Raw genomic sequence first — 24,106 nt, 5'->3', positions numbered from 1 at the left:
CACATATTATTAACCCTCTGTATCCATGTATCTAGGATCTAGAAAACTTCCTGAAATAGAGACTGGCATAGGAGCTGTCTGGATCCAAGTTCTGCTTCAGTTTGGATGGGCGGTATTTGAGACCTACTTAGTACACTTAGTATTTAGTGCTAGAGTAAACCCAGCTTAGGGTTTAACAACAGGTCCTATTGCAGCAATACAACAACCCCAGAGCTGCTCCCACCAGCTCTGAGGTGAGGCCCAGGCCCACTAGCACAGCAGTAAGTTGTCTCCAACTTACTGACCTAAAGCATTATTACACAGCAGCAAAATAGTTTCCAACCACCTAATGTCCCCAGAACAGCAGCTCAGCCACAGAGGCACAAAACAAGTCAGGTGATTTATGTATTCTGGGGACTGTTTTCCAAAGGTGAACGTTTCTGATAAAATAGAATAAGAGTCTCTGCTTTAGCTGGGCATAAGTAAAAGCTTTAATCTGATAGCATTTTGTTCTTGCACCCTTCTAGTCTGCATTTTACCAAGGACTCTCAACAAGATTACTCTGTTCTGTAAACACATAATCATACAGGCTATAAAATAGGACACAAGCAAAAAACCTCCACAGCCAAGTGCTNTCTGCATTTTACCAAGGACTCTCAACAAGATTACTCTGTTCTGTAAACACATAATCATACAGGCTATAAAATAGGACACAAGCAAAAAACCTCCAGGCCCAAACACAGTGCACTCTCAATAGTGCATACTGGATTTTTATATATATATATATATAATATTTTTGTGTATATATATAAAAAATATATATAAATCATACTCACCCCTTGTCGTGTGGTTGATCAAGGACATAGATCTGCCATGCAGGAGCCTGGGTACCTACTTCATTTACTAGAAGAGGTGCCTTCAAAATCCCAGTGCCATACATTTTCACATGGCAGCTTCAGCTCTGGAAACCTGTTTCATTTTAATACTGATGTTTACCTTAACCTCTTCAACTCTCCCTCTGCCTTTCCTCTCTCCAGCCCTGCTCTTAAAAGATCCAAAGGTTCCCCAGTCTGTAGCTCTGCACCCTCCTGCTCCCCCAGGGAAAGTCCCCATAATAAATTCAGGTCCAGGTCATGGCTATTGATCCTTTTCCCTGCAGAAAATGCTGCAACAAGAGATTAAACATCGTTCAAGTTTCCACTTCTACTTGGCTGATTTGATTCCACAGAGCACCTGGGTCACCTGCTGGGCAATGGCAGCACCTTCCCTTCTGTCCTGGTGCTTCCCTGACAGGCTGCCCTGCATGAGGTGCCAAATGAACAGCACTTCCACCACTACAGCCCATCCAGAGAATCCTTGTTCTCACCAGATAGTGCCTTCAGTCCTAATCAGGGACCAAGCTGCTGGAGAACATTTGATTCCTCCTGTAGGGCTAGTTTGTGGACACACATTTTCACTAAGCTGCGGTTTAAACATGCAATTAGAGCAGAAGTAACGGATTTGAAGGTTTAAAATCTGTGGAATTGATAGCCATGTTTTCAAGGAGCACGGCAGCACACTGTTACTGGCAACAGAACTGGCTAATTATTTTGTGTAGAGTAATTCCACTGTGCTGCAAACATGGACAAAACCAGAGAATTTCTGGTACATCTCAAAAGCCCCAGTTCATGCCAAGCTGTCAGTCAGAATGCTTCCACTGCTCTGCTCTGAGGGAAGGAGCAGATTTAAGGGATGAGCTCAGTTCTCTTTGGTAAGTCTGGTGCAAAGCCCACGTGGGGTCTGGATAGCCCCCACACCTTCCCCAGCCCCTCAGCATCTTCCCCGAAGAAGCCCCACTAACCTGGCTGTGCTGGCAGCTCTGCCACACCTGCCTGCTCCCCACAGTGCACACACAGGCCTGCTCAGCACAGACGTCCTTCCTTCTTCCAGCATCTGCTTTCAGCTGCATTTGTTCTTTTTATTTATTTCTCCCCCCAAAGGGGACATCTACAAGCTGCAGACAGCGGAGGAACATAGTTCAGGAGTGTCACAGGGTCCCAAGCAGGCTCAGTGCTCCTGGGTGAGAGCACCTGAGTGATTTATCCCTCAGAACTGTGTGATTTATCTTCCTGGCTCACTGAAAAGCCTCACGGCAGCAAGCACAGCTGAGCCTGCTGTCGGGTGGGGGCTCAGACCTGTCCCCACTCTTGTCATCCCTGCTCCATCTCATCACTGCACGTTTCATACCCATTTCAGCTGCATCCCGGCGCGAGCTCCCGTGGAGCATCAGCTGCCACTAACACCCCTCTCCTCTCCCTCTGCTGCAGGATGACATGCACAGGGTCATTGACCAGCAGCTGATGGACAAACACCCGAAGGAATGGAGCCAGCTTGCTTATTCCTTCTCCAGTGGCTCCGGAGCCAAGCGGAGTGCCAGACCCTCCCCCGCGTTCAGGCCGGAGCAGCAGGGGGACGAGCCCGTCGGGGCGGAAGGAAACCGTCTCTTTTCCTTTTTCAAGAAAAATTGATTTGAAAAAGAGAAAACTCTCCAACAGTTCCTGCTTCAAGATGGGGAGTGGGGCAGCTGCCCAGCTTGCTGATGGACCCAAGTCTGATCCACTGAGTAAAAAAGAAGGGGGCAAAGGAGTTAACCCTTGAGACTCTGCACTATTTACACCGCACCTGGTCTGAACCAAATGTTTACATGAATTGGAGATTTTGCAAATTGACAATGTGATACTAATAGAAAGAAACTTTTCTTATTCTATAAGTGAAGTGATAAACTTCAGGGTATATTTTAGGCGCTTCGGCACAGTACAGTTTCTGCTGTGAAGAATACTCTGATTGTCTTAAAAGCATTCTCATGCTGGAGAAGGAAATAAGCAGCCCCAAGACAGAGCAGTGCAGGGGATTGAGAACTGCTGTCACAGTGAGCACAGGGGGAAGAAGAGGCTGAATGTAAGAGAAGAGAGGGGAGTCATTTATACCACCCTCCAGTCCTGGCAGCTGTGACATCCTTCATCCATCCCACCAAGACTGGAGTCACTCTGGCCCCAGCACTGCCATGTTTTGACAAATGTAGCTTTCTCTGTGGTGGAAGTTGAGCCCTCACTGCAGATCCTGCCTGGGCACCTGCAGCTCTGCGTGGCTGTTCACCCTCACTGGGAATCCAGGCTCCTCACAGCTCAGGGCAGGGGGCAGATTGCTGGTGTCACTGTCTTCTCCAGCTCCCTCCTGTTACAGAGGTAAGAGTTGCAGTCTGTAGCTACACAGAATGTTAAGGATTTCTCCCCAAGAGACTTACCATCTACAACAGATTACAGACTGGATTAAAGTTGTGGGTGTTTGGTCCTGGGGCAGCTGCTGTCCCTCTGATGACCAAAGGTAGTTGAGGAGCTTCAGCAAGTCACATACTTCTCCCCAAAGCCATGCACACCTCCCAAATAGAGAAGAAACTTGTCATTTTAACTGGATAGGCCCCCAAAAGCCCAACTAATAATTCACTGAAAGCCTACCCATAATGATGTCAGTGGGTCTTTGACACTGGGTTGGCACTCAGTCCTCAGAAAGCACACTGGCATCTGCCTTCACTGAGGCCAAAGGCCATCAGGGTGTCTACAAAACTCTGGAAAGCCTGCAAGTTACTCTGCCCTATGCAGTAACATTGGCTGGGGCCCAGCAAAAAGGAGGAGTACTTGTCCCTGCCTGCAAGTGAGTTACTTCTCAGCCCTTTGGCAAGCAGGGAGCCAAACCTCCTACTGATCAAAGATGATCAGAGCCTGCTTTGCACGACTTCATCAACAAGAAGCAATGTGACTTTTTTGGTGTATGCACACAGCAGTGCTGGAAATCCTGCAATACTCAATTAAGGACCTTCCCTCTGCACTGGATGGGCACCTTACAGCTCTTCTCTTTAACACAGTCTACCATCATAAGCCAGTGAGGAATGCCAGGCTCAGTTCAGAGATGTCCTGCTGCTGTCATGCAATTTTCACACATTCTTGCAGTTTATGATACCCACAGGCCCTAAGTTGTCTCCCCGCTGCTTTAAACAGGCCACCACCTACACTGTCCCACAGGAAACAGAGCTGGGTACACCTTCAGCTCTGCCCTGCTCAGCAACTTTGGTGCTAAAACACCATCCTACAGGGAGCTGCTCTCTCTGCTCACTATTTACAGGAACAAGCTTTCTGCTAGAATTAGGTATCAAAAACCTTCTTCTAAGCAGCAGGTAAGAGGCTGGTGGCTTGGGTTTTATTATTATTCAACTTACCTATGGGATAGAACATCCATAATACCTCAGTACAAATATCCTTTCTGCCTACAAAGATTTGAGCATTCCCATATTTCCTTGTTAGCATGAAACTACCGCACTGATATTAAATCATCTTGCACTAAGATAGCTCCATGGTACAGGAAGCAGAGTACTCTGAGGTTGGAAGCTATGGTAAAGAGCTGAGTGGTAAGACCCATTTACTTGAAAGCAATGAAACCTGGATTGCAGAGCCTGCTCCAGGAAATACTTGGGCAAAGCCCCACCAATACAGCTTGATGCTTATGGGGAAAGGAATCCGAAGTCTCACAGGCAGGGAAGGAAACTGAACCTTGGCCTCTCCTTTCTAGGCAATGCTCAGCTGTTGAGTATCTGCTTGTATCCACTTGTGCAAGTGAGGGAAAGGGATGTAGCACAGTGCCAAGTGCTCTCAGGATGGTGAGTCCTCATCCTCCTGTCTTACCTGTACTGTGACTCTCCAGAGGACAAAGACACGAGGCACATGCTCAGCATCTCCTGCTGCCAGGACTGTTACACCCACATGCATTAACATAACCTTTGATACCTGCAAAAGGAGGGTTCACGGATGCCAGCAATACCTGTGAACAGTTACACCCTGAAAAGGATGCTCTGCTTATCGCGGGAGAGCCACGTGAACAATCTCGGTCCTCACGGACCTTTTTTCTGCTGTCAGTTGTCACTTCCCAGGCCCCACCAGCTCTCTCTTCAAGCCACATGCCCAGCAGCTGTGTGGGACTCTACCCCCGTGAGGATGGATGGATGGATGGATGGATGGATGCAATCCAAAGGCAAGGGCCTTAAGTTATCCCATGAAGATGCAGTAATGAGATGAAGAAAGGTGCCTTCTGCTACATGTTTGCTGAGGAAAGCGACTCATTCACTTGCAGGGGTAGGCACAGCACATCTCTTCATTTAAGGAAAATCCTTAATCCCACTGCAGTTTTATGTACTTAATAAGAGTGATGGAAGAGATTGCAAAAGGAAAGTCAGCGTGTTCCAAGGTGCCAGTTGGGTATGGTTTCTTCAAACTAGCCCCTTAACCCTAAAGACTTAGTTGCACTACTAAACCCAGAAATACAAGAGAACTGGGTGTAATGAACTGGACAACACACCAAAGGAGACCTCCTTGTGCTGAGCTGCTACTCCACAGGAACAGAAACTGCCTTAACATAGCAGCTAGGTTTTGTCGTTCTGTCTTCAAAAACCTCACCCGTGCAGTCCTTCACACTCATTTGTCACGTGTTTTAACAAGGTCCCAACTACTTCACTTCGCACTGTCATCAAAACACTCACCTCCATCCTGTCACAGCCAGGAGCCTGGAATCAGCCTTGCAGTGCTGGTTAGAAGACACTTCAGTCGTGGTACTTGATGCTCCCAGGACACACCATGGCATAAAGGACACATCGGCTCCAGTGGATGAGATGGAGGAAGCGCATTAATCCGGCAGGTACTCAGGATCTCAAAGGAGATTAAGGAGTGGGATCAGCAGCTCTAAACACAACCCTCAGCCTTGCTTTTGAGATAATGGTAAATAAAGCAGTAGTGCTGCACAGTCACTGTTCAAATATTGCACAGAGAAGAGATGCCTGCTGAGATTAAGGTTACAAAGGACTTTCCCGCAGTTCAGTAAGAGGTGACTGTTTGGGCAAACGTTTGTTACTCCAGCCTGAGGGAAAAGGGATCAGTCTCCCCTTCGCAAACTCTGTAAGGGAAGCGACTGTAAACAAGGAACAAGTGTAACCGAAAGGCAAGTCACTAGCACTTTATCTTATTACAAACTTAGATCAGCAACTTGCCATCGAGGTGAACAGCAGATCAGCTAATGACAACAGAATAATTTTGCACAGAGAAGCAGGAAGGGAGGCTGCAGGCAGGGCCGATGCACTTGTCCTACTTAGGATGGTAAATTCCAGATTTGCCTCTCCATCAGGCAAACTCTCTACTCCCCACTCAGCTATAAAAAGCAAGATTGTTTGAACCAAAAAGCCAAGAAAGGAAGTGTCTGGGTGCTGCAGCAATGATTCCCTTGGATCGAGAGGGAAAAAGCACACAGCAGGGACAAGCAGAAAGAATGTATCTATAGATATGTACATATACCACAGTGCTGTAATTTTTGTATGTAGCAGTAATGTAAATAAATGTATGGTTTTTATAAGATACATATTACAAAAATCTATAAAGGCATATTTTTAGAAAAACAATGCTCTACTTCTTTTGTAAATAGTTCTCTTCAGAATAAAACAGATCATTTATAAGATACCGTCTCAGCTCTCACTGCTTACTGTGCTTAGCTGCAAAACAAGCTCATTTTTTGAACTGTCATTTAACACCCAACAGCATCTTTAGTGCTGCATCATCCCAAGAAATTCAGCCACGTAAAGCACTTGTGTGTGTTCAGAAGAGAACGGGGCAGGAGAAAAAAAAACAAAACAGTTGAAGCATCTGATTTACCAGAGGAGCTGGTAAATCATCCCACCTTCCAGCCACTTGTGTTGTTTTACTGGCTGTTACACGGAGGCAGATTCAAAGTGTAAGGAGTTAGACACAACACACAGGCAGTGACACACCTCCAGCTTGTACCAGCCACAGTTCAGACCATCCACACGTGCTCAGGATTCCCCTCTCCCTAGTCCTACCAGAAGGGTGCAGATGGAGGAAAGGCACCTTCCCACAGCAGGTTTCCATCACACCTCGCCAGGAGTGAGGCCTTGCCCCGGGCAGCTGCTCGTGCATGGAGGGCAGCAGGGCAAGGGGATGCCGAGGGCAGCACACACAGCCACGGCTGCAGAGTTCCTGCACAGATTAATTAAACACACATTAATTTCCTGGGAAAGTGAGGACAGACTCCAGATGCTTTTTAATTACCTCAGGGGCTGACCCCTGCTGCCTTGGAGGAGCTTTCAAAGCTCACTCAAGACTTCTTGTTGAACAGAAAGACAAAAGATTACAGCACAATCACAAGCATCACGCAGAAATAAGTCACCAGTTCCAGCTTACTCTTCATTCACATTTAAAACTAAAATAGCAACTGGACATTTGAAAGCATTAATTGTGGTTTTGTCAATATCCCCTCCCAGGAAAAAAACAATACAGCAGCAGAGCTCACCCCTGGCTTGCCACCCCTCCACCTCCAGGTGCTGGTCAGCAGAGGAAACAGAGCCTCAAAAAAAAAAGATTTGGCAGCTTGTAACCTTTATTTTTAGTTTTTTAAAATTATTTAAAAAGCATAATTAGAAACTTTCATTACAGAAATAATCCTAGCAAACCAGTTAGACATTCCATTGCTCAACATTTAGGAAACTTCACATCAGCACCACTAGAGACACAGTCCCCACCCCTTCCAAGTGAATAGTTGTGGCAAGAGCAGAGGTAACTGCTCCTCTACAGCCAGCTCTGGGGAAAAAAAAAAAAAAGAAATTCCCACTTTAAGCCAGGAAGATGGAAACCTGGATTGGCAGAGTTCAAACCATGGCCACCAAAACCTGGACTCAAAGAGGACCAACTTTTCCATATAAGAGAACACTCCAGGCTTGGGTGCACCATTTCCTCATTTTATTGCATCATTTCCAGTAAATTCAGACATTTTCTGTACTTCTGCCTGTATGAAGTTACTCCCTCCTAGATCTGCACACACGCTACCACAAGAGTCCCAAAGTTAACACAGCTGGGCCCTTTACTCTGCAAGGGGTAACTATCACAGGACAGCTCCATTCCCACGGGAAGGCTCCAGGGATGGCCCAGCTCCTCCTGGCACACACCACATTCAACACCAGAGAGCAGACAAGGATGGACTGGTGGGAATTCAGCCACCACTTTCCACAGCCACTCCAGTCTTACAATTATCAGAGCTCACTCCAGCAGTATCATCCCAGCTCACTCTTATTCTTGGGTTACCAATGCAAGATATGTGAAGAAAAGAGACGGGTGAAGGCAGCTGGATACATATTCCCAGCACCTGAACTGATTAAAAAAACCATGTGTTACACATTCATTGTTTGCATTTTGTAAAAAGTCTTTAAAGTGATTGACTGTGACGTGATTGTATGATCGGGGCTTTTACCACAACCCGAAAAATCTCTAAAAAAATGCAGGCAAAATAAGTGACTAAAATTTAGCCTCTCCTGGGGAAGGGGGAGGAAGGGAGAGAAGTGGGCTGACTCCAAGCTCATGGACAGCAGTGAATCACATCCTACCAAACTAAGGCCAGCAATTCCATAGGGCCACTTACAGACACACTGAGCATGCCCACCTTCAAGGCCTTAAAGGAAGTCATACCCTCCATGCCTTTTAGTCATTTTAAGGAAAAATTATTTTTTAATATTATTTAGGCAATTATTCAGGTGCTGAGCATGTCCTTTCAGCCCAGACATTTGATATTTTAGTTACACACACATACACTCTCCACCTTTAACTACATCTATTCAAGCTGAGGAACTGAGCCCTTGTTTTCCCAGAAAGGCCAACAAGGGCCAGGAAAACATTGAGCACAGTGAGCCCAGTTTGTTTCCAAGGGTGATCCTCCACCACCACATAACCCAAGCAAGCAAGCTTTCCATTTCTTTGCATTAAACAGCAGTCCTCCTTCCTAACAGAAGAATTCTGGGAATGATCCTGCAGCAGCTTTCATATTCAGACATCAACCCAGAACAGCTGGATTTATTTTCATGCCTTTTCTCTCAAAAAAAACAAAAGCTTTGCCACCAAAATTCACATTCAAGTTCAGATTGCCTATCTGTGGACAGGGCAACAAGGAGAAGTTTGGGTTTTTTGGCAGAATCACATGAATTTTGTTCTTCTCAAAAGAAATGGACCCTCACTTAGGACACTGGCAGAACCAGAAGCAGAGGTCAAAGAGTTAAACTTTGCTTTAAAAAAAAAAAAAAAAATGTTTTATCCAAATAAATCCCACTTCTGCAGGTCAGTTTGTTTTCCAGTATCTTGATACAAACTACAGGAGAGCACAGGTACAGCCGGGCTGCAGCACAAGGAGGTGAAACCCAAGGATCCAGCCACAAATCTGGACCATGGCAAACTGAAATTCAAGGCCCCAGCAGCAGCACCAGCTGCCAGCCCAGAGGCTGGTGAAGTGAAACCCCAGGCTCCAGCAGTGACACCTGCAATCCTGGTACCTAGAAAAACACAGCCTGAGCCCCAGTAAAAGCCTGGGACTCCAGGAGAAGCCAGAGGCCCCAGGGGCACCAGTTGCCAGCCTGGAGCCCAACAGAAATGCAGCCAGAGGCCCCGGGAAGCAGTCGCTGCCAGCCTGGGGCCACCTCGAGTTAAGAACTTTGTACTACTTCTTTAAAAAGATGAACTCTGCAGTCCATGATTGGTTGACATTAAGAAGGCAGAAGCCAAAGCAACAACAGGGAGGCGAGGCTGGTTAAAGCAATATACATTATATACAAACTCTTGGGTTAATTAGTCCACTTGGTAGGCAACGTCCTTCTTGTCTACAAGGCGCACTGGAATGAGCAGGGGAGGAGAGGGGGGCAAGATTCCATCCGATACCTTCTTGGCACTGAAGTGGTAAGGTGCCAGCGCCTCTTGATAGAAAACATGGAGAAAAAAAATAATCTTTAAATAACGGCACAAAACTGAGAAAGTCCTCCCAAAGCCTGCCCCAGTGGAATTGCCCGAGTCTAGCTGGAGGGGCTGATCTGTCTGAGAGCAGAGTCTCTGCAGCAGGGAAAGGGCATTAGCAGCACCTCTTCTTCCTTTTACTGTTCTTCGTTAGCTTCACCACATCGTTCTGTTGCTGCTGTTGCTGCTTTGCTAAGTTTTCTTTCTTTGCTCGCAGGACAAGCTCTGTAATGCAATTAAACATCTGCAAGAGAAACAAGTGTGGTCAGAGCTTCCCAGAACTCGGGCTGGCTCCTGTGGGGGTGCTGCTCTTTCGAAGAGACTCCACTGTTCTAGGTATTTCAATAATGCTTCAGAGATCTTCCCCAACCCACTATAGGCAAAGAGGAAATCCAGAACCTTTCCAACCCACTCCCAAGATCAATTGATAGCACCTCTATCCCCTTTTCCAAATCAGTAAATAAAAACAGGTCAGTTTGGCAGCTGAAGCCACGAGTGAAGACTGGGCAGTCCTACCTCCTACAAGCATTCTCCCTAATGACAAGTCTTTTCTGAGACCCTGTCTAATATGTGAGCACTGCAAAGCTACTGAAAATAGCAGCGTGGGCTCCTTCATTTCGCTTCCCCAACTCTTCCAAGCACAGCTGGATGTCTCTTTTTGACATTTTACCTACTCGCAACTCGTACAAAGCACTTCATCTTTCTTCCTCAATGGGAAGAATGTAATTTTTATTTTTTCCCCACACCACTATCCCCAAATGGTTGTATCTACACTCCTCTGAATATTATATTACCTCTTCCACATTAATATTTTCTTTGGCGCTGGTCTCAAACAATTGGATCTCCATCTGCCCAGCAAATTTATAGGCATCTTCTGTTTCTACCACTTTTCGCTCTGGGTCATCATTCTTATTCCCCACTGAAAAAGGAAAGGAAAGAAAAGAAGAGTCAGTTTGGCACTTTGGCAGGTGAGCCCACTGAATGAGATGATGTAACTGATTATTTACCTAGTATCCGGCAGACATCGTCACAATTTTGATTAATTTCATGCAACCACCGTTTTACATTCACAAAAGATTCTGCACTTGTTACGTCGTAGACAACAATGACCCCATGTGTTCCTCTGTAATACCTGTGGAGCAGCAAAGGACAGTAAATGTTAAGCTGGGTGTCACCTTCTCAGCTCTTTTACTTAGCCTCCATAGGATTCCTAACAAATCCACAAGTTACAGCAATCAAGTGCCTCCATTTTCTTTCAATGAAGACTCATTTAATTCTTTTATAACAGCTTGATCACATGCTATTCCTCTAAACCTACAGACCTCCCTGCTCGTTCAGTCTGTACAAGTAGGTTTCAAAGTCCAAAGACTGATAATAACTTCCTTGTTCAGGTTGTCAAGACCTTCAAACGTTCATATTGTCTTCCAGCTCCGTGACCAAAGGCAGCGCAACCCCGGCACGTCCCTCAGAACTGGCTGTGACGTGAACCCTGGCGTTGTACAAGCCACATCAAGTTTCTGCAGTAATTTTGTTATCTGTGAAAAATCACTTACAGACTAAAATTTCAGCAGATCTCCAAATATACTCAACCCTCCATCACAGCTCTCTTGAGCTCACAAAAATTTCTGTCTTGTTGAGCGACTGTGTTCTGATCACACCTTCCTACTCAACAGATCGACTCCATATGTGCATTCACTGCGCTCTGCTACCTTTAGCCATTAAAAATAAGCTTCATTTCAGTTTATTCCCATTAATCTTGGGCAACCAGCACCTTTAAAAGACGATGAGCAATTCTGATACGCAAGAAAAATATCTGAATTCAAGTTCCAACATCATCACCTGCACGAACCTACCAAAGGCAGGCGGTGTGTGCACCAAGAAAATGCTGTATGAAAAAAAGCAAGCTCCACCTTATTGGTTTTCAGCCACATTCACAAGGCTACCAGGTATGTTCCCTACTGCAAATTAGGCAACTTTGCCCCCCACCCCAAAAAAAAAAGTAATTAAAACAGTTGATAGTGAAGTCTTCACCAGCATCCATTTTTTATGTTATGTGTAGCTTCGTTCTTTTCCTTTCCTCCTCTCCTCTTTCATATGTACATTAAAATTTTTAATAAAACAAATTCAAGAAACCAGCATATAATATTGAGGATCTTCCCTTAAGTTTTGACAGTACTCCTAGTCCTTGCTCTCTTACCACATGTAGCACTCTCCCTTCCACTGCACTTCAGGGATCTCCACTGTGACCATTCTGCTCCTCTTTCATAATTTATTCCATCTCAGTGAACACACCTTTGAATGTGAAAGCCTTTGAATTCAACCCAAACACACCTTTCAGAAGATCTCGAAGCTTCAGCTCACTTTGCTACTGATGCACTTGTGAACAAATCACTCTCTCTTCCCACCTCCAGCCTCATCATCCTTCTACAACAGAAGCCACCTGCCTTTATAGATCATCAGACAGACTTCCAGAGAGGCACATACCACTCACAGTCACACACCTTCCTCTCCTGATCTCAGCATCCCTGGGTATCAGCACTCCTCCATGACATGATACCTGCTCTACAGAAGTAGAACAGTCTGCTCCTACTGCTCATCTGGGCACTTGCAGAAGACAGTCAAATACTTCTCCCACACCATGTTTTATCAGTAATTTATGCTGTACATTCACTTTCCCTGGCAAGAACTAACTCAGGTAAGAATTACTTATTCCCAGCCCGTAAGAGATCCTGCACTGTCAAATGTTCTATTCCATTCACAGTCAGTTCCTTTACCAGCTTCAAAAACCTGCTACAGCACTGCATTTGTGCTTTACTTTGTTACAAGCTCTACTTTAATTCATAACTTAGATCCTTTAGAGGAAAAAGTATTCCATGGCCTGAATCCACATGTTGCAAAAACAACCCATCCTCTCTTGACACACTGCACACTGGTTTTGATGAATACTGTTTTGTGAGATAGCATCAGAGAGGGACCAACACACTGGATTTCTCTACAGCTGAACAATAAACTAATTATCTCCAAACTCTCCCATATCACCTAATAGTCTTTTAATTCAGCAGCCCTCAGGCTGACCTACCACTTCCTCCCTAACTCTGAGCATTACATTTGCAAAGACAACACTGAGCCTTTGGAGAAGCGCGGTGGTTCAGCTACACCTACGCAGAGCTGCTTCGTTCTGCTGCGCGCACCAGCGAGCCTGGTGATCCTGTCATCCAAACCAGAGGACCCCACGGAGCATCCTGCTGCTCCTACCTTGCCCACGCACCTAGATTTTCTTCTAAGCAAAGCACATGATGTCGGGGAGCAGAAAACACGCAGCCAGCACGTTCAGATCCCACTCCTGACAGGTCGTCAACACACTCTGTTTTCACTCCTGGGACAAGGACCGTGGGCTGGACCCGGCAACAGAGACCACCACGGGAACCAAAACTCTGCAGGAGCTGGGAGCTCCAGACACAAAGCACTAATATTGCCAACCAATTTATCAGAATATCTTCCTTTGTGCAAGACAGCAACCCCTGACTCCTGCTGAGTGCCTACCAGCACACACTGCTTCTATTTTTGGAAGGGAAAATTGTCTGGCACATCGTTCTAGAAAGGTTACCAACCCCTCATCTGCACTAAAGTGTCATTTTTCTCCACTGGCTGTCATTACTAAGAGCAATAAGCCTGAGAGAAAAGACCATGACCACCTGTTATTCTCTAACTCTTAAGCCCCATTATACACAATTTCTCTCAAAAGGCTGGTCATGCTATTTTCTATCAGTTGTTTGATGCACTTCTGCATCCTAGATAACAGTGTAAACTTAACAAGTACAGCAAAGATTCTCCAACCCCAAATACAGGACAGTACTAGAAAACAAAATCTGATTTATCCTACCCCATAATTCAACTTCCAGAATGATGCAGTGCAGAATTGCTTTTATAACAAGTTGTGGGCTTTGGCGAGTAGAGAACAGATGGGGCTTTTGGCATTCAGGGAGGAGTAGGTGTAAATTTTGTGCTTTTGGCAACCAAGAGGTAGTTGAGGCTTTGACACAAAGGAAAGAATGTCTTATTTCCTTCCCATCCACATTTTAGGGAAGATGGATACCACAGAAATGAGAGTGGAAGAGAAATGAAGTTCTCAATCTCAGCCTCCCATTGGAGGACTGACTGATGCCGGCTGCCCTCTGTATGGTGGGCACGCTCTGCCATGTACCCTGCAAACCTCCAAAACCAGCACCTGCTACTGCTCCTGGTGATAAACACCTCAGTGAAATATGGAAAAAACATTATAGACCAGTCATTCATGTTTAGAGTGTCCATGAAAGTATCCTGTTGAGGTGAAAAACAAATAAACTTGACCTGTATATACTGCAGGATGCTTTGGTTGGAAGAGTTCCCTAGATCTGAAGGCTTTACATTTGGCTTTGGTGTGGAAGAGGCTTAAGAATGCCAACATTTAAGTTGAAAAAAAACACCTAAGTTGCTTATTCTACCATCAGAATTAAATTTAAAGCCTAAAGACATAAGCTTACTGCCTTTGACACACTACCTAGTAATACTGCAGACTTGGCACAGAGGATCTTCAGAAGTGGTTACCAAACTCACCGTGTCCTTTGGCCACCATCATCCTCCCCTCCAGTCTGAACACGGCCTTACTAAGCAGGAGGGAACATCTGCCATTTATTGGGGACTCCCTACTGCAAGATACCAGTGAGAAGGTTCTCATATTCCCTCTACTAAATGCTTCCCAGTATTAACATCTGGAGTTTTATCAGTCGGTTTCATGAAGCACAGCAGTAGCTACCTCAGATTTAAAAGAGACAGTATGATTGACTACATCACTCAGTAGGGCCCATGTTCATTTTGCCAGGAAAGCAGGTAACTGCCAAATGTGAAGGATAGGTCACTGGTTTAATCCAACTTCTCTGTTAACATTTCACTACTTTGTAGCACACATTTCCTTGCTTTTCATTCACGTAGAATTCTAACCATTTCCAAAGACTTCTAATAGTCTGATTTCATACTCATCTTTCTTTCAGGTTCCTGAAAGCACATCTATTGTCACAGGTCAAACAGACCACTGTTTTAACAAGTCATATCTGGTTTACACGACACAGCAATTCTACCATCTCAAAAAGTTTATCCCTCTCCTGAACACGCCATTCCAAGGGACACCATGGCAGAAGGTCCCTCTGCTCTCACTGTTCATCCTGAACTGGCATCTGACAACTATCGTGTAAAGCTTAAATCCCTAAACCCACAGTCCTGAATCAGGACAAAGTAGTCCTGTCTGCAAGAGCAAAGCAAGTGCAGGGACTGATTGTTCATGCATCTTAATTGTTCCTGCTAATACAGCTGTGTCCTGGCATGCTAAATCTCTGGTGAATTTAAATTTAATTTGGGTGACATTCCATGCCAACCAAATTCACACAGCTTGGCCTCTCCTCCCACTAGGCACCAGCTATCCCAGTATTTCCACATTTAACAGACAATAAAAACAGCTGCCTTTATACTTCCCAGTTTGAAATTCTGATCTAGTTTAGTTTTCTTGAACTTCTGCAGAATATTCCAGATCAACATGATTTCTGTTCCTTAACAGTTTTATTCTGTTTTACAGCTTCTGTAGCTGTAGTCAAGTAAAATCAAACCAGTACAACCTTTTAATGCTTCCCAATTTTCCACTATTAACTTCCTACCACCTCTACCATTTTGCAATTCTAAGTCCAAACAGCAGTTCTTCCAACCTATTACTGTAATTACCAGATGGGCTCTAATTTCAGGCTTGCTTGCCAGCCTTGGCTCAACATCAATCTGAACTCTGCCTTTCACTGTAAAGGGACTTCCTGGCCTACTGTAATAATGAAGGAACACCTTTTATATTCAGTGTAAACCTCAATCTAGTCAAAGACTAGATAGACTACTACATTCTGTTGACAGGGCACTCACACTCCACCCATGATTTGACAGCCAAGCCCCTTTGTAAGTACTAGCAAGGTACCTTGATTTGTCACTCAGTTTGGGATGGGTAAATCAGTCATAGTATTACTTTGCCAACAGATAGAAGAAAAAAAAGGCAGAACCATTTCTAAAATCCAAAACTTATCTCCTAGTTTTATAGGTGATATGATTAGAAATGCTGGACTAGCTTGCCAACCTAGCAGCAAGAGGAATCTTTGTGTCCATGTAATCAGCATTCCCAAAGTGTCTTCCTCAACATTTTAAATGCACTTGGACACATGAACTTCTTTACTTAAAACTGCACAAAATTCAAATCTTTCTTCCCAGACTCTGTAACTACTTCAGCAGAGATAAGTCAGGAAAACTGGGGCTTTCACTACCCCCAGGATAAAACATACCTCACTTGGGTAAAAAGCTATGCAAAAGGAAGTAGTAGCAGAGTTCCAACAGGTCATGGCACAAACACCCTCAAACCATTTCAGCTTATCTATTTTAAACGTTAATTTAAAAAAAAAATTACATAAAACACTACACCAAGTCCGATCTGCAGCTATCCCCGTTCACAAAAGGAATCCTCCTTTCCTGGTGTTCCCTGTTTCAGGGCTGGATACCACAGCTTTCTAAACTAGCTGGCATCAGCCCCACGACCCAGCGCTCAGACCCAGCGCTCATTAACGCAGCTCCGAGTCGCGTCGGGGAATCTGCAAACAGGAAGGCCATTTGCTGACTCAGCAGTAATTGGGGCACTCTGACTCGCCTGTCACAGCTGATGGGGCCGCAGCACCGCTCTGCTGCCTCCCCCTCACCACTTCCTTCCCAGAGCTGCCTGCAGCTCTGAAACAAGAAGTGATGTCACACACAGGAACCCTACAAGAGGCAACTGAGTTTTTTCAAGCCAAACACTTAAGAAACAATGGGAGTAATGCAGTAATGTCCCTATAGGAGCGCAGAGGAAAGGGGCGGCGCACACATCGGCTCCAATTTTGCCATTTCTAGCTGTTCAGACATAACACACATGCAACCAATCTCATTTTCATGTCTGAGTAAATTAACCAATTCATCAGAGATCCTCCTCTAAAACAGGGGCCAAAGCTGAAGTGAGTCATGAAAGACCAAGTGAAACACCTGGGTCTTTTAAGAATTACTATTTTCGCTTAATACCCAAGGAAACAAAAGTTCCATTTCCAAGTGTACTTCTCCCTCTTCCCCCAGTGCAACAGTGAGCAGTCCCACCTTTACTGCAATCAGTTTACAAACACATTTTATTCTTAGTTCCCACTGCCACAGCCCTGGGTGTGGTTTCTTCAGGAACCGGAAAAGTTCTGCACACACTGTTCAAAAGGACAATGAGCTTGAATCTGAACTCCAACCAAGGAAAAGGTTAATATCATGTGGGTGTCTGCTTCAGCAGAGCTCCACACAAAGATAGCTGCTAAAGTGCATTTGTCCTAAAGGAAAACTAAGTATCAGAAATCCCATTCTTCAATCTCCAAGCTGTTCATTACTTATATGACACTGACAGAGGGTTTGCACTCTGTGCTTCTGCAGTGCATTTAATCAGAGGACAATCTTGGAGTGGCTACAGAGACCAGTTTTCTGCTATATGCAATGAAATAACTCTGGTTCTACCATTTGGAAACTACCAGCAGAGGAATAAGTCAAAGCCACCACGGAAATGCACAGAAGAGTGAGGAAATCTGAAATCCTAGTTCCAAACCTAGGCCACAAGGTATCACCACCACAATCAGCTGGGAGAGAAGTCCCACTGTGCAGACCACCAAGCCATGGTTACCTCATCAACTGCAACATCCAAACACCTCAACCCTAACGCTGAACCACAAGGTCTGCACCCAGAGCTGCACATCACAAAGCCCAGCGATACTCACGTTGATGTGATAGTCCGGAAGCGCTCCTGGCCAGCTGTGTCCCAGATCTGTAGTTTCACCTTCTCTCCATTGATCTCAACTGTCCGGATTTTAAAATCCACTCCAATGGTAGTGATGTAGCTGCCTGGAGGGAAAGTGTGGGTAAGTCAGAACTCAAGTCTTGTTTATTTTGGATGTCCCAAAGCACACTCCTGAGCGCTGCTTGGCAGCAACTCTCAGACTGGACAGGAGAACAAGGTTCCCCATATCTGCTTACTTTTTAAAATGCCTTATGTCATGCTGGTCTGCGTATTTTTATCTGCAGAAAACAGCTTTTTTTCCTAGCCATAAAGTCACTTCTTCTGTGCCACCCTTAAAATTTAAAGGTCAGGGCTACAAAACAAAATTATTCTTCTTGGTGATCAAGAGTAAGCACCCAAATATCTCAAGAAACAGTAACTAGGAGAGTATTTCACTTGTGAAAATGTTGAGACAAAGCTCTCCTGTAAATACTTGTGCAAACACTGATTTTGAATACAGTCTGTTCTAAAATTTCCTCCCAATAAACTGGTTATATCACAAATATAAGTGGTTTACCACAACATTGAATCAATCTAAACTCCAAATGGCTAATGGGAAGTCTGCAGAGAGTACAGCATAAGCTCAAACACCAAAGCTATTTCTGTAACCATGTCAGTATTTAAATACTGTGGGACTTCCAGTTGCAAGTGAAGACCAGACAGGATGGCCTGTACAGGCTTATACCAAGAGATGCAAAGTTAGAAACATGTTGTATTCCTAGTACAGCTATCAGTGGGCAAATGCAGAACAACTTCTTGCCAACCAGCAGCACTGGAGTAAACCTGGAGCATTTCACTTATTGAAGTAAACAAACCACTCACCTGAGAAGGTATTATCTGCAAAACGCAACAGCAAACTGCTCTTGCCCACACCTATGACAAACAAACACAGCAAGATCTTTGAATACATCATCTTGGGTGTCAGGCAACCCAAAATAACAGTGTTTTGCCCATCCATTGCATTTTTAACTGTAACTCAGGTATTTTCTCAGCAGATCATTTGGTACCATCCACCTTGACTGTTCATCTCAGCACTCTCCTCAGAGATTTGACCAAGCACAGTCACCCCAAGGCTCAGGATGCTTCTGGTAGCAGTGCAGGGGGGGTTGTCCCTTCCTTCCTCCAGCCCTCAGCAAAACTTCAAACAGTACCTTCTGCACTGGTCAGCTCAAGAGGTCAGAGAAGAGTAATAACTAAAAGCAAGTTTACAACCAGTAGGCTTAAATCTGCTAAGGAGAGAGCCAAAAAGGGGCATGTCCTGCTAATTAACAAGGGCTCAGAACACTGCTCTGAACTACTCTATTGAATTCCACTGCCCACCTCCCATTCTCTGTGCCCTGGTGGAATTTGGACTGCTCTGACAATAATCAGACCAAGGCTTGGTACTATAAAGCTTATCATGGCCACAGTTTAATTTACATCTAAACCAAACAGAGGAATTGGGAATCACTGTTCTGTACTGCCATCCAAAATAGGCCTGTTACACATCTAGCACACCTTTCTGAAGCTGCCAAAATGTTCCACGAAACATTTCTCTAAGTGCTTTGAGTAGCACTTCATCCAGGTTTTCCATAAAACATTGTTTGCACCCTGATCACACCCTCTTGCAGGGAAGCATTTTTCACAGTGCTTCAGACAAGAACTGTAAGAAACTCATTCCTGCACAGCCAGCCAGGGGAATCTGGGTATCCAAATGCCTCCACATTGTTATCTCTGCATAACATCTCTGCTGTTAATGACCTTTCCTCCCCAAAATAAATCTGCTATGGCATGAGTAGGAAATTCAACTTCACCAGGGTAATTATCTATTAAATCTTTTCAGGTAGAAGTTATTCGAGTTAATTATTTTGATGATGTATAACTTGCAAGTTCTTCTGAATAAAAGACCTATGCAAAGACAGTGCAGAACTCCAGTAGTTTTCAGCTGCTGGCATGTGCTGATAGCTACCAACAAAAAATAAAAACCAACCTAAAAATCTGCAAAATTCCACTGAGCCAGGCCTCGTTTGCAAAGAGTTGAAACCACGAGCCATCTGGAGAAGCCATGCTCACTTCTTATTATTACCAATATAAGAAGAAAGGGAAAGGAGGGAAAGGAGGGAAAAAAGCTTCTAAAAAATACAGTTACAGCATGCACATAGTCAATAGCTCTGAGCTCAAAAGGTAGCAGAGCAGTTCCTGAACTTTAACAGAGGACTTGTTATTCAACAGAAGCTAAACCTCTGCAAAATACCAGTCAGCTAATAAAAAAGAATAACATGAAAGAAAATAAAATTAAATAAAAAGTAAAATAAAATAAAAATGTTTCAGCAAGTGCTTCTTGGCCTTGGCCTCCAGCTTAGTAAAAAGCAAGCAGAGATGCCAGAACCCACAGACCTGTCAGACCACACCACCTTCTCCAAAGTCAGCCGGCCCTGGGCGACGCTGCAGAGCTGCACATGACACTGCTCTGTCACACTGCCCTGCTCTGCACAGCCTGCTCTGCACAGCCTGCACTGCTCCCAGCACGCTGGCAGCTCCCAGGGAGAAGAAACCTCCCGAACTCAGGAAGTTCTCCACACTCCCGATGACAACGATCTCACTAAACAAACACTGCCTCTGACCCGCACTGTTCACACATAGAGAAACCACACTCTTGGTGACCCCCCACTTCCCACACAGAGCTATTTGAAGATCTGAAGACAAGAGCCTCAGCCTGTTGAAGACAGCAAAATGAAACAAACAAACAAAAAAAAAAGGCCCGTTGCCCACACAATCAAAATTAAAAGCAAATTTCAGCGCCAGACAGGGTTTCCAACAGCCATATTCTACTGAACAGCAGAGTGAATTAAAGAAGCAGATGCAAAGCACAGATCATCTGTATTATTTTTAAATATCTGGCACAGCTGAAATCACCAGCAGCTTTTCAGGATGACCTGTTCTAAAAACACACAAACCTACTACCCTCTTGACAGATTTGCATACAGGGGAAAGCAGATGTGCCAGAATCATCCTATCCAGTGTCAGCCTACTTCCTATTGCAGGGAATAAACGTCAATAAACAAGGCAAGCAAACTTGTTTTGTGAAAGCAGGGAGAAAGCCTTCCTGTTGGGGTGAGCAAAAACAAAACCAAAGAAAAATCAATACTCAAACTACACAGTGAGATTTAATTACAACAGAGAACCACAGGCAGCCCGAGAATTCTCACAACACTTCTTTCCTTTCACAGGATACACTGTAGGGACTTTGCTCAAGAAGACTCGGCTAAGAAATTTGATTTAATTGTTTAAAATGAAGTCTTCCTCAGAGTTCTCACCACCCTGTTTGTCTTGCCTGAACAGTTTTGAAGCTCATCAGCAAGCAGCAGAGCTACTGCTTTACTCGGAATGCAGCATTTGGTTGTAATAATCCTCAGGCTCCCAAACCTGCCTGGGGTTTTAGCTGTTCTGAAGCTGTTGCTCTTTCTCCCTCCTTAGATCCCTCCATGCAGACACAGTTTCATGTAGAATAAACACTTTTAAATACAGCTAAAGCTTCTGAAGGTGACAACTGGTAAGACAGTGCAACTTTACACTTTCATCCAAGAGCTGTTCCTCGCTGCATGCCGGGACCTGCCGCCCCAGGACCACACCTCTGCTAAAGAGGAGGGTGGATGCAATCTTCCCCAGTCTATGGAAATTAAACTGTGAGCTGCTGGAGTGTTACCAACACTGAACTGGACTTGAAGGCAGAAATCTTCTCAGTCCCAGTTCTTATGTACCAAGACTAAAGCACCAGACACGGGCTGAGTTCTCAGCCCTCCAGAGCTTTCTGAAGCTGCTGCAGAAGAATTTACGGGTCTGTTCTGAAGAAACACAAACTACCCCTTTATTTTCTGTTTATAGATGTTTGCATCCTATACTATAAGCAGAAATACACAAAGCTACCAACTCTTCAAGGATTTATTTAAAAAAAGTGACCAACTCTAGAACTGAGACTTCAGGCTGAAGCACAGAAAGTGTCTTATGGAATAATTAAGATAACAATGACTATCAAAACGTAGTAGTTGCCACACTGGAAACAATGATCTCTAGGGCAGCCAGCCCTTCCCATCGATCTTTAAACCGCTAGTCAGCAGGAGAAGGGAATTCCCTCCTCATCTCAGCAACAGATTAGTGGGCGCCGTCAAAACACGCGCTTGCCAGGGCTGATGCCGGCAGCACTGCCAGTGCTGTCCTGACTTCTACGTGCCCAATCTGCCTTTTCCCAAATGCAGTCAAGCTATTTACCATAATATCCTGCGGCAGCCAGTTCCGCAGGTTCACCAGATAAAACCCCGCGAACGCCCGAGCGAACGCGCCCCCCCATTCACACACAGCGCGGGGGGTCCCGGCACAGCCCAGGAACCGGGGGTGCCCCGGGAGCAGCAGCAGGAAGAGGAGGAGGAGGAGGAGGAGGAGAAGGAGGCCGCCCCTCCCCGCTTCCCCCGCGCCGCCGCCCTCAGGCCCCTCACGGCCCGAAGGGGCGGACACCCCGCCAGCGGCCTACCCGCGCCCCCCGGGGCCGCGCCAGCCGCGCTCACCGCTGTCGCCGATGATGAGCAGCTTGAAGAGGTGGTCGTAGTCCCGGGCCATGGCCGCGGGCGGGGGGCGGGTGCGGGGGGATCGGGGGGATCGGGGGGGCGGCGGCGGCTCCGGCCGGAGCCACTTCCCGGACAAACAGCCGGAACTGACAGCGGGGCCGCCGCGCATGCGCGGGGCCGCCACCGGGGTGGGGGGAACCCGCCAACTGCGCCCACCGCGCCTGCGCCGGCCCCGCCCCCGCCCCGCCCCACGCCGCGGCTGCGCGGGGAAACGGCCGCGCCCTCGCGCGCGCCGCGCCTGCGCGGTGGGGAGGGGAGAGGCGCGTGAGGGCTCTCGCGCGTCTGGGCAGCAGTGAGGGGACCCCCGTGAGGGACCCGCCGCCCCGGGACCCGTCAGGGGACCCGTGAGGGACCCGCCACCTCCCACCCTCTACTGCCCTGATAACCATGTCCTGCTTCCCCTCCACGGGCAGCTTGTCTTCCCGCTATGCCGAGCCGCCAAGTGACCCCTCAGTGTGTCCCCCTCAGTGTTTCGCCCGCAGCTCCCTTGGCGCTCGCGTGAGGGAGGACATGGCAGAAGGTGAGACTGCCCGCAGGGAAGCACCCAAGGCGTGAGGGAGCCCCAGCACTGTCAGCTTCTGGCAAGGCACAGGAGCAGACCACAAAGAGCAGGAGTGTGTTTGGCTGCTTTAACAAGAATGTTGTGCACCAAAGCAGCGATTTATGCAGCTGCGGGAACAGTTCCCATTCAAAGCCCAGCCTGCAGGTCACAGCAGAGTGATACGAAATGGCCAAGTGTGTGTCACAGGCCTGGCAAATCAGGCCAATCTGGAATTAAATTCCCGGGGGTTTTAATCCACAGAAGTGCCTCTGTGTGGCTCGAGATGAGCGTCGCATGTATCAGCTGTGCCTGCACCATCCACAGCCCAAATCCATCGTTCAAACAGCACTCTCAGAGTTATTTAACACACGGACAGCCTGAATAATTTTATTAATAGTTGCACAGACACTGACTACACAAACTCTCCAAGACTATGGTCACTTTTTAGGCAGTACCCACTTCTAGGTGGAGACGTGGCACAAGAAAAGTGCTGGTTTTCTCTTTGATTAATTTTTCTACAAAAATATTCATACTCGTACTTCAACTCTAAAGATCAAACAATGCAGTTTTGATGTAGAATATGTAAATTACTTAGGACTTCCCAGTTGCTAAGGCTTTTTAATACATTTATAAAAACACAGCAACAAAAGCATGTGTTAGGTTTATTTGTCCAGTTTGTATGGACTAGAAATTCATCTGGAAACAAATCAACAGGATGGCTCAAATAGCATGTCTGAGTTAAAGATTTTTATTTTTTTTTTAGCACATGAATTGCATCTTCTAAATACTTCTGATTAACAGTATGTCTGTGGTTTTAATTATAAACTTTCCTTAATCTCAACCTTCAAAAAACGTATTCTAGCTTTCACAGCTCACCCCTGTTAAGGCCCCCACATCCTGGAAACCACTGAGGAGGCCACGTAGGTGCAGGGAGATCCCTTGAATCCAGCATGCAAACCACCAGCTCAAACCCAAAATGACAGGGACTCCTATTACCTTTATTTTTAATCTCATGAAACCTCATCACATGAAAAGCGTGAGGCAGCGTAATGATACCCAACAAAATGGACAGTAAGAACTGTGACTTATCAAAAAAAAATTCAAAATATTTGAATATTTTATGCTTTTACATTTGTCTCTCCTCCATTGTAATTTTCAGCACCCTGTAAGTTTAAACCTCTCTCATAAATTATTTTTTGATCTTCTTGAAATACACACAGTTCAGCTGTCACTC

The 24,106-nt window shown here is 45.7% G+C and overlaps 2 protein-coding genes across 4 annotated transcripts in view; one reads left to right on the top strand and one right to left on the bottom strand.

Moving 5' to 3' along the window:
* Positions 1–6,508, top strand: part of BICDL1 (BICD family like cargo adaptor 1) — a 50,264-nt gene extending 43,756 nt beyond the window's left edge. Inside the window, exons 11-12 of one of the 3 annotated variants that reach the window (XR_001874654.1) lie at positions 2,286–3,203; positions 4,582–6,508. Coding sequence is in view for 2 of the 3 variants with exons in the window: in XM_017814160.1 (XP_017669649.1) it covers positions 2,286–2,486 (201 nt within the window). In the remaining variant the exon portion in view is untranslated. Of the gene's footprint in view, positions 1–2,285 lie in introns of all 3 variants that reach the window. The other 2 variants (XM_017814160.1, XM_017814161.1) reach the window with 2 other exon arrangements.
* A 920-nt stretch (positions 6,509–7,428) lies between these two features.
* On the bottom strand, positions 7,429–22,492 carry RAB35 (RAB35, member RAS oncogene family). The gene is made up of 6 exons (XM_017814162.1): positions 22,272–22,492; positions 18,553–18,603; positions 17,672–17,795; positions 10,844–10,968; positions 10,631–10,755; positions 7,429–10,080 (listed from the first exon to the last, which is right to left on the bottom strand). The coding sequence occupies exons 1-6, from the start codon at positions 22,438–22,440 to the stop codon at positions 9,952–9,954; spliced, it is 723 nt and encodes a 240-aa protein (XP_017669651.1). The 5' UTR covers positions 22,441–22,492; the 3' UTR covers positions 7,429–9,951.
* Positions 22,493–24,106: the final 1,614 nt, after the last annotated feature.

This window comes from Lepidothrix coronata, unplaced genomic scaffold, assembly GCF_001604755.1.
Source record: "Lepidothrix coronata isolate B3197 unplaced genomic scaffold, Lepidothrix_coronata-1.0 Scaffold44, whole genome shotgun sequence".
Taxonomy (NCBI): Eukaryota; Metazoa; Chordata; class Aves; order Passeriformes; family Pipridae; genus Lepidothrix; species Lepidothrix coronata.
This window is presented reverse-complemented; position numbering and strand designations above follow the sequence as displayed.

Excerpts from the sequence above, each read along its gene's own strand:
- RAB35 (XM_017814162.1), bottom strand. The coding sequence starts at position 22,440 with ATGCGCGGCGGCCCCGCTGTCAGTTCCGGCTGTTTGTCCGGGAAGTGG. Across the intron at positions 18,604-22,271 it reads GCTCATCATCGGCGACAGCG|GTGTGGGCAAGAGCAGTTTG; the intron begins GTGAGCGCGGCT and ends TGTTTGTCATAG. Across the intron at positions 10,969-17,671 it reads TTCCGGACTATCACATCAAC|GTATTACAGAGGAACACATG; the intron begins GTGAGTATCGCT and ends GCTGCTCCACAG.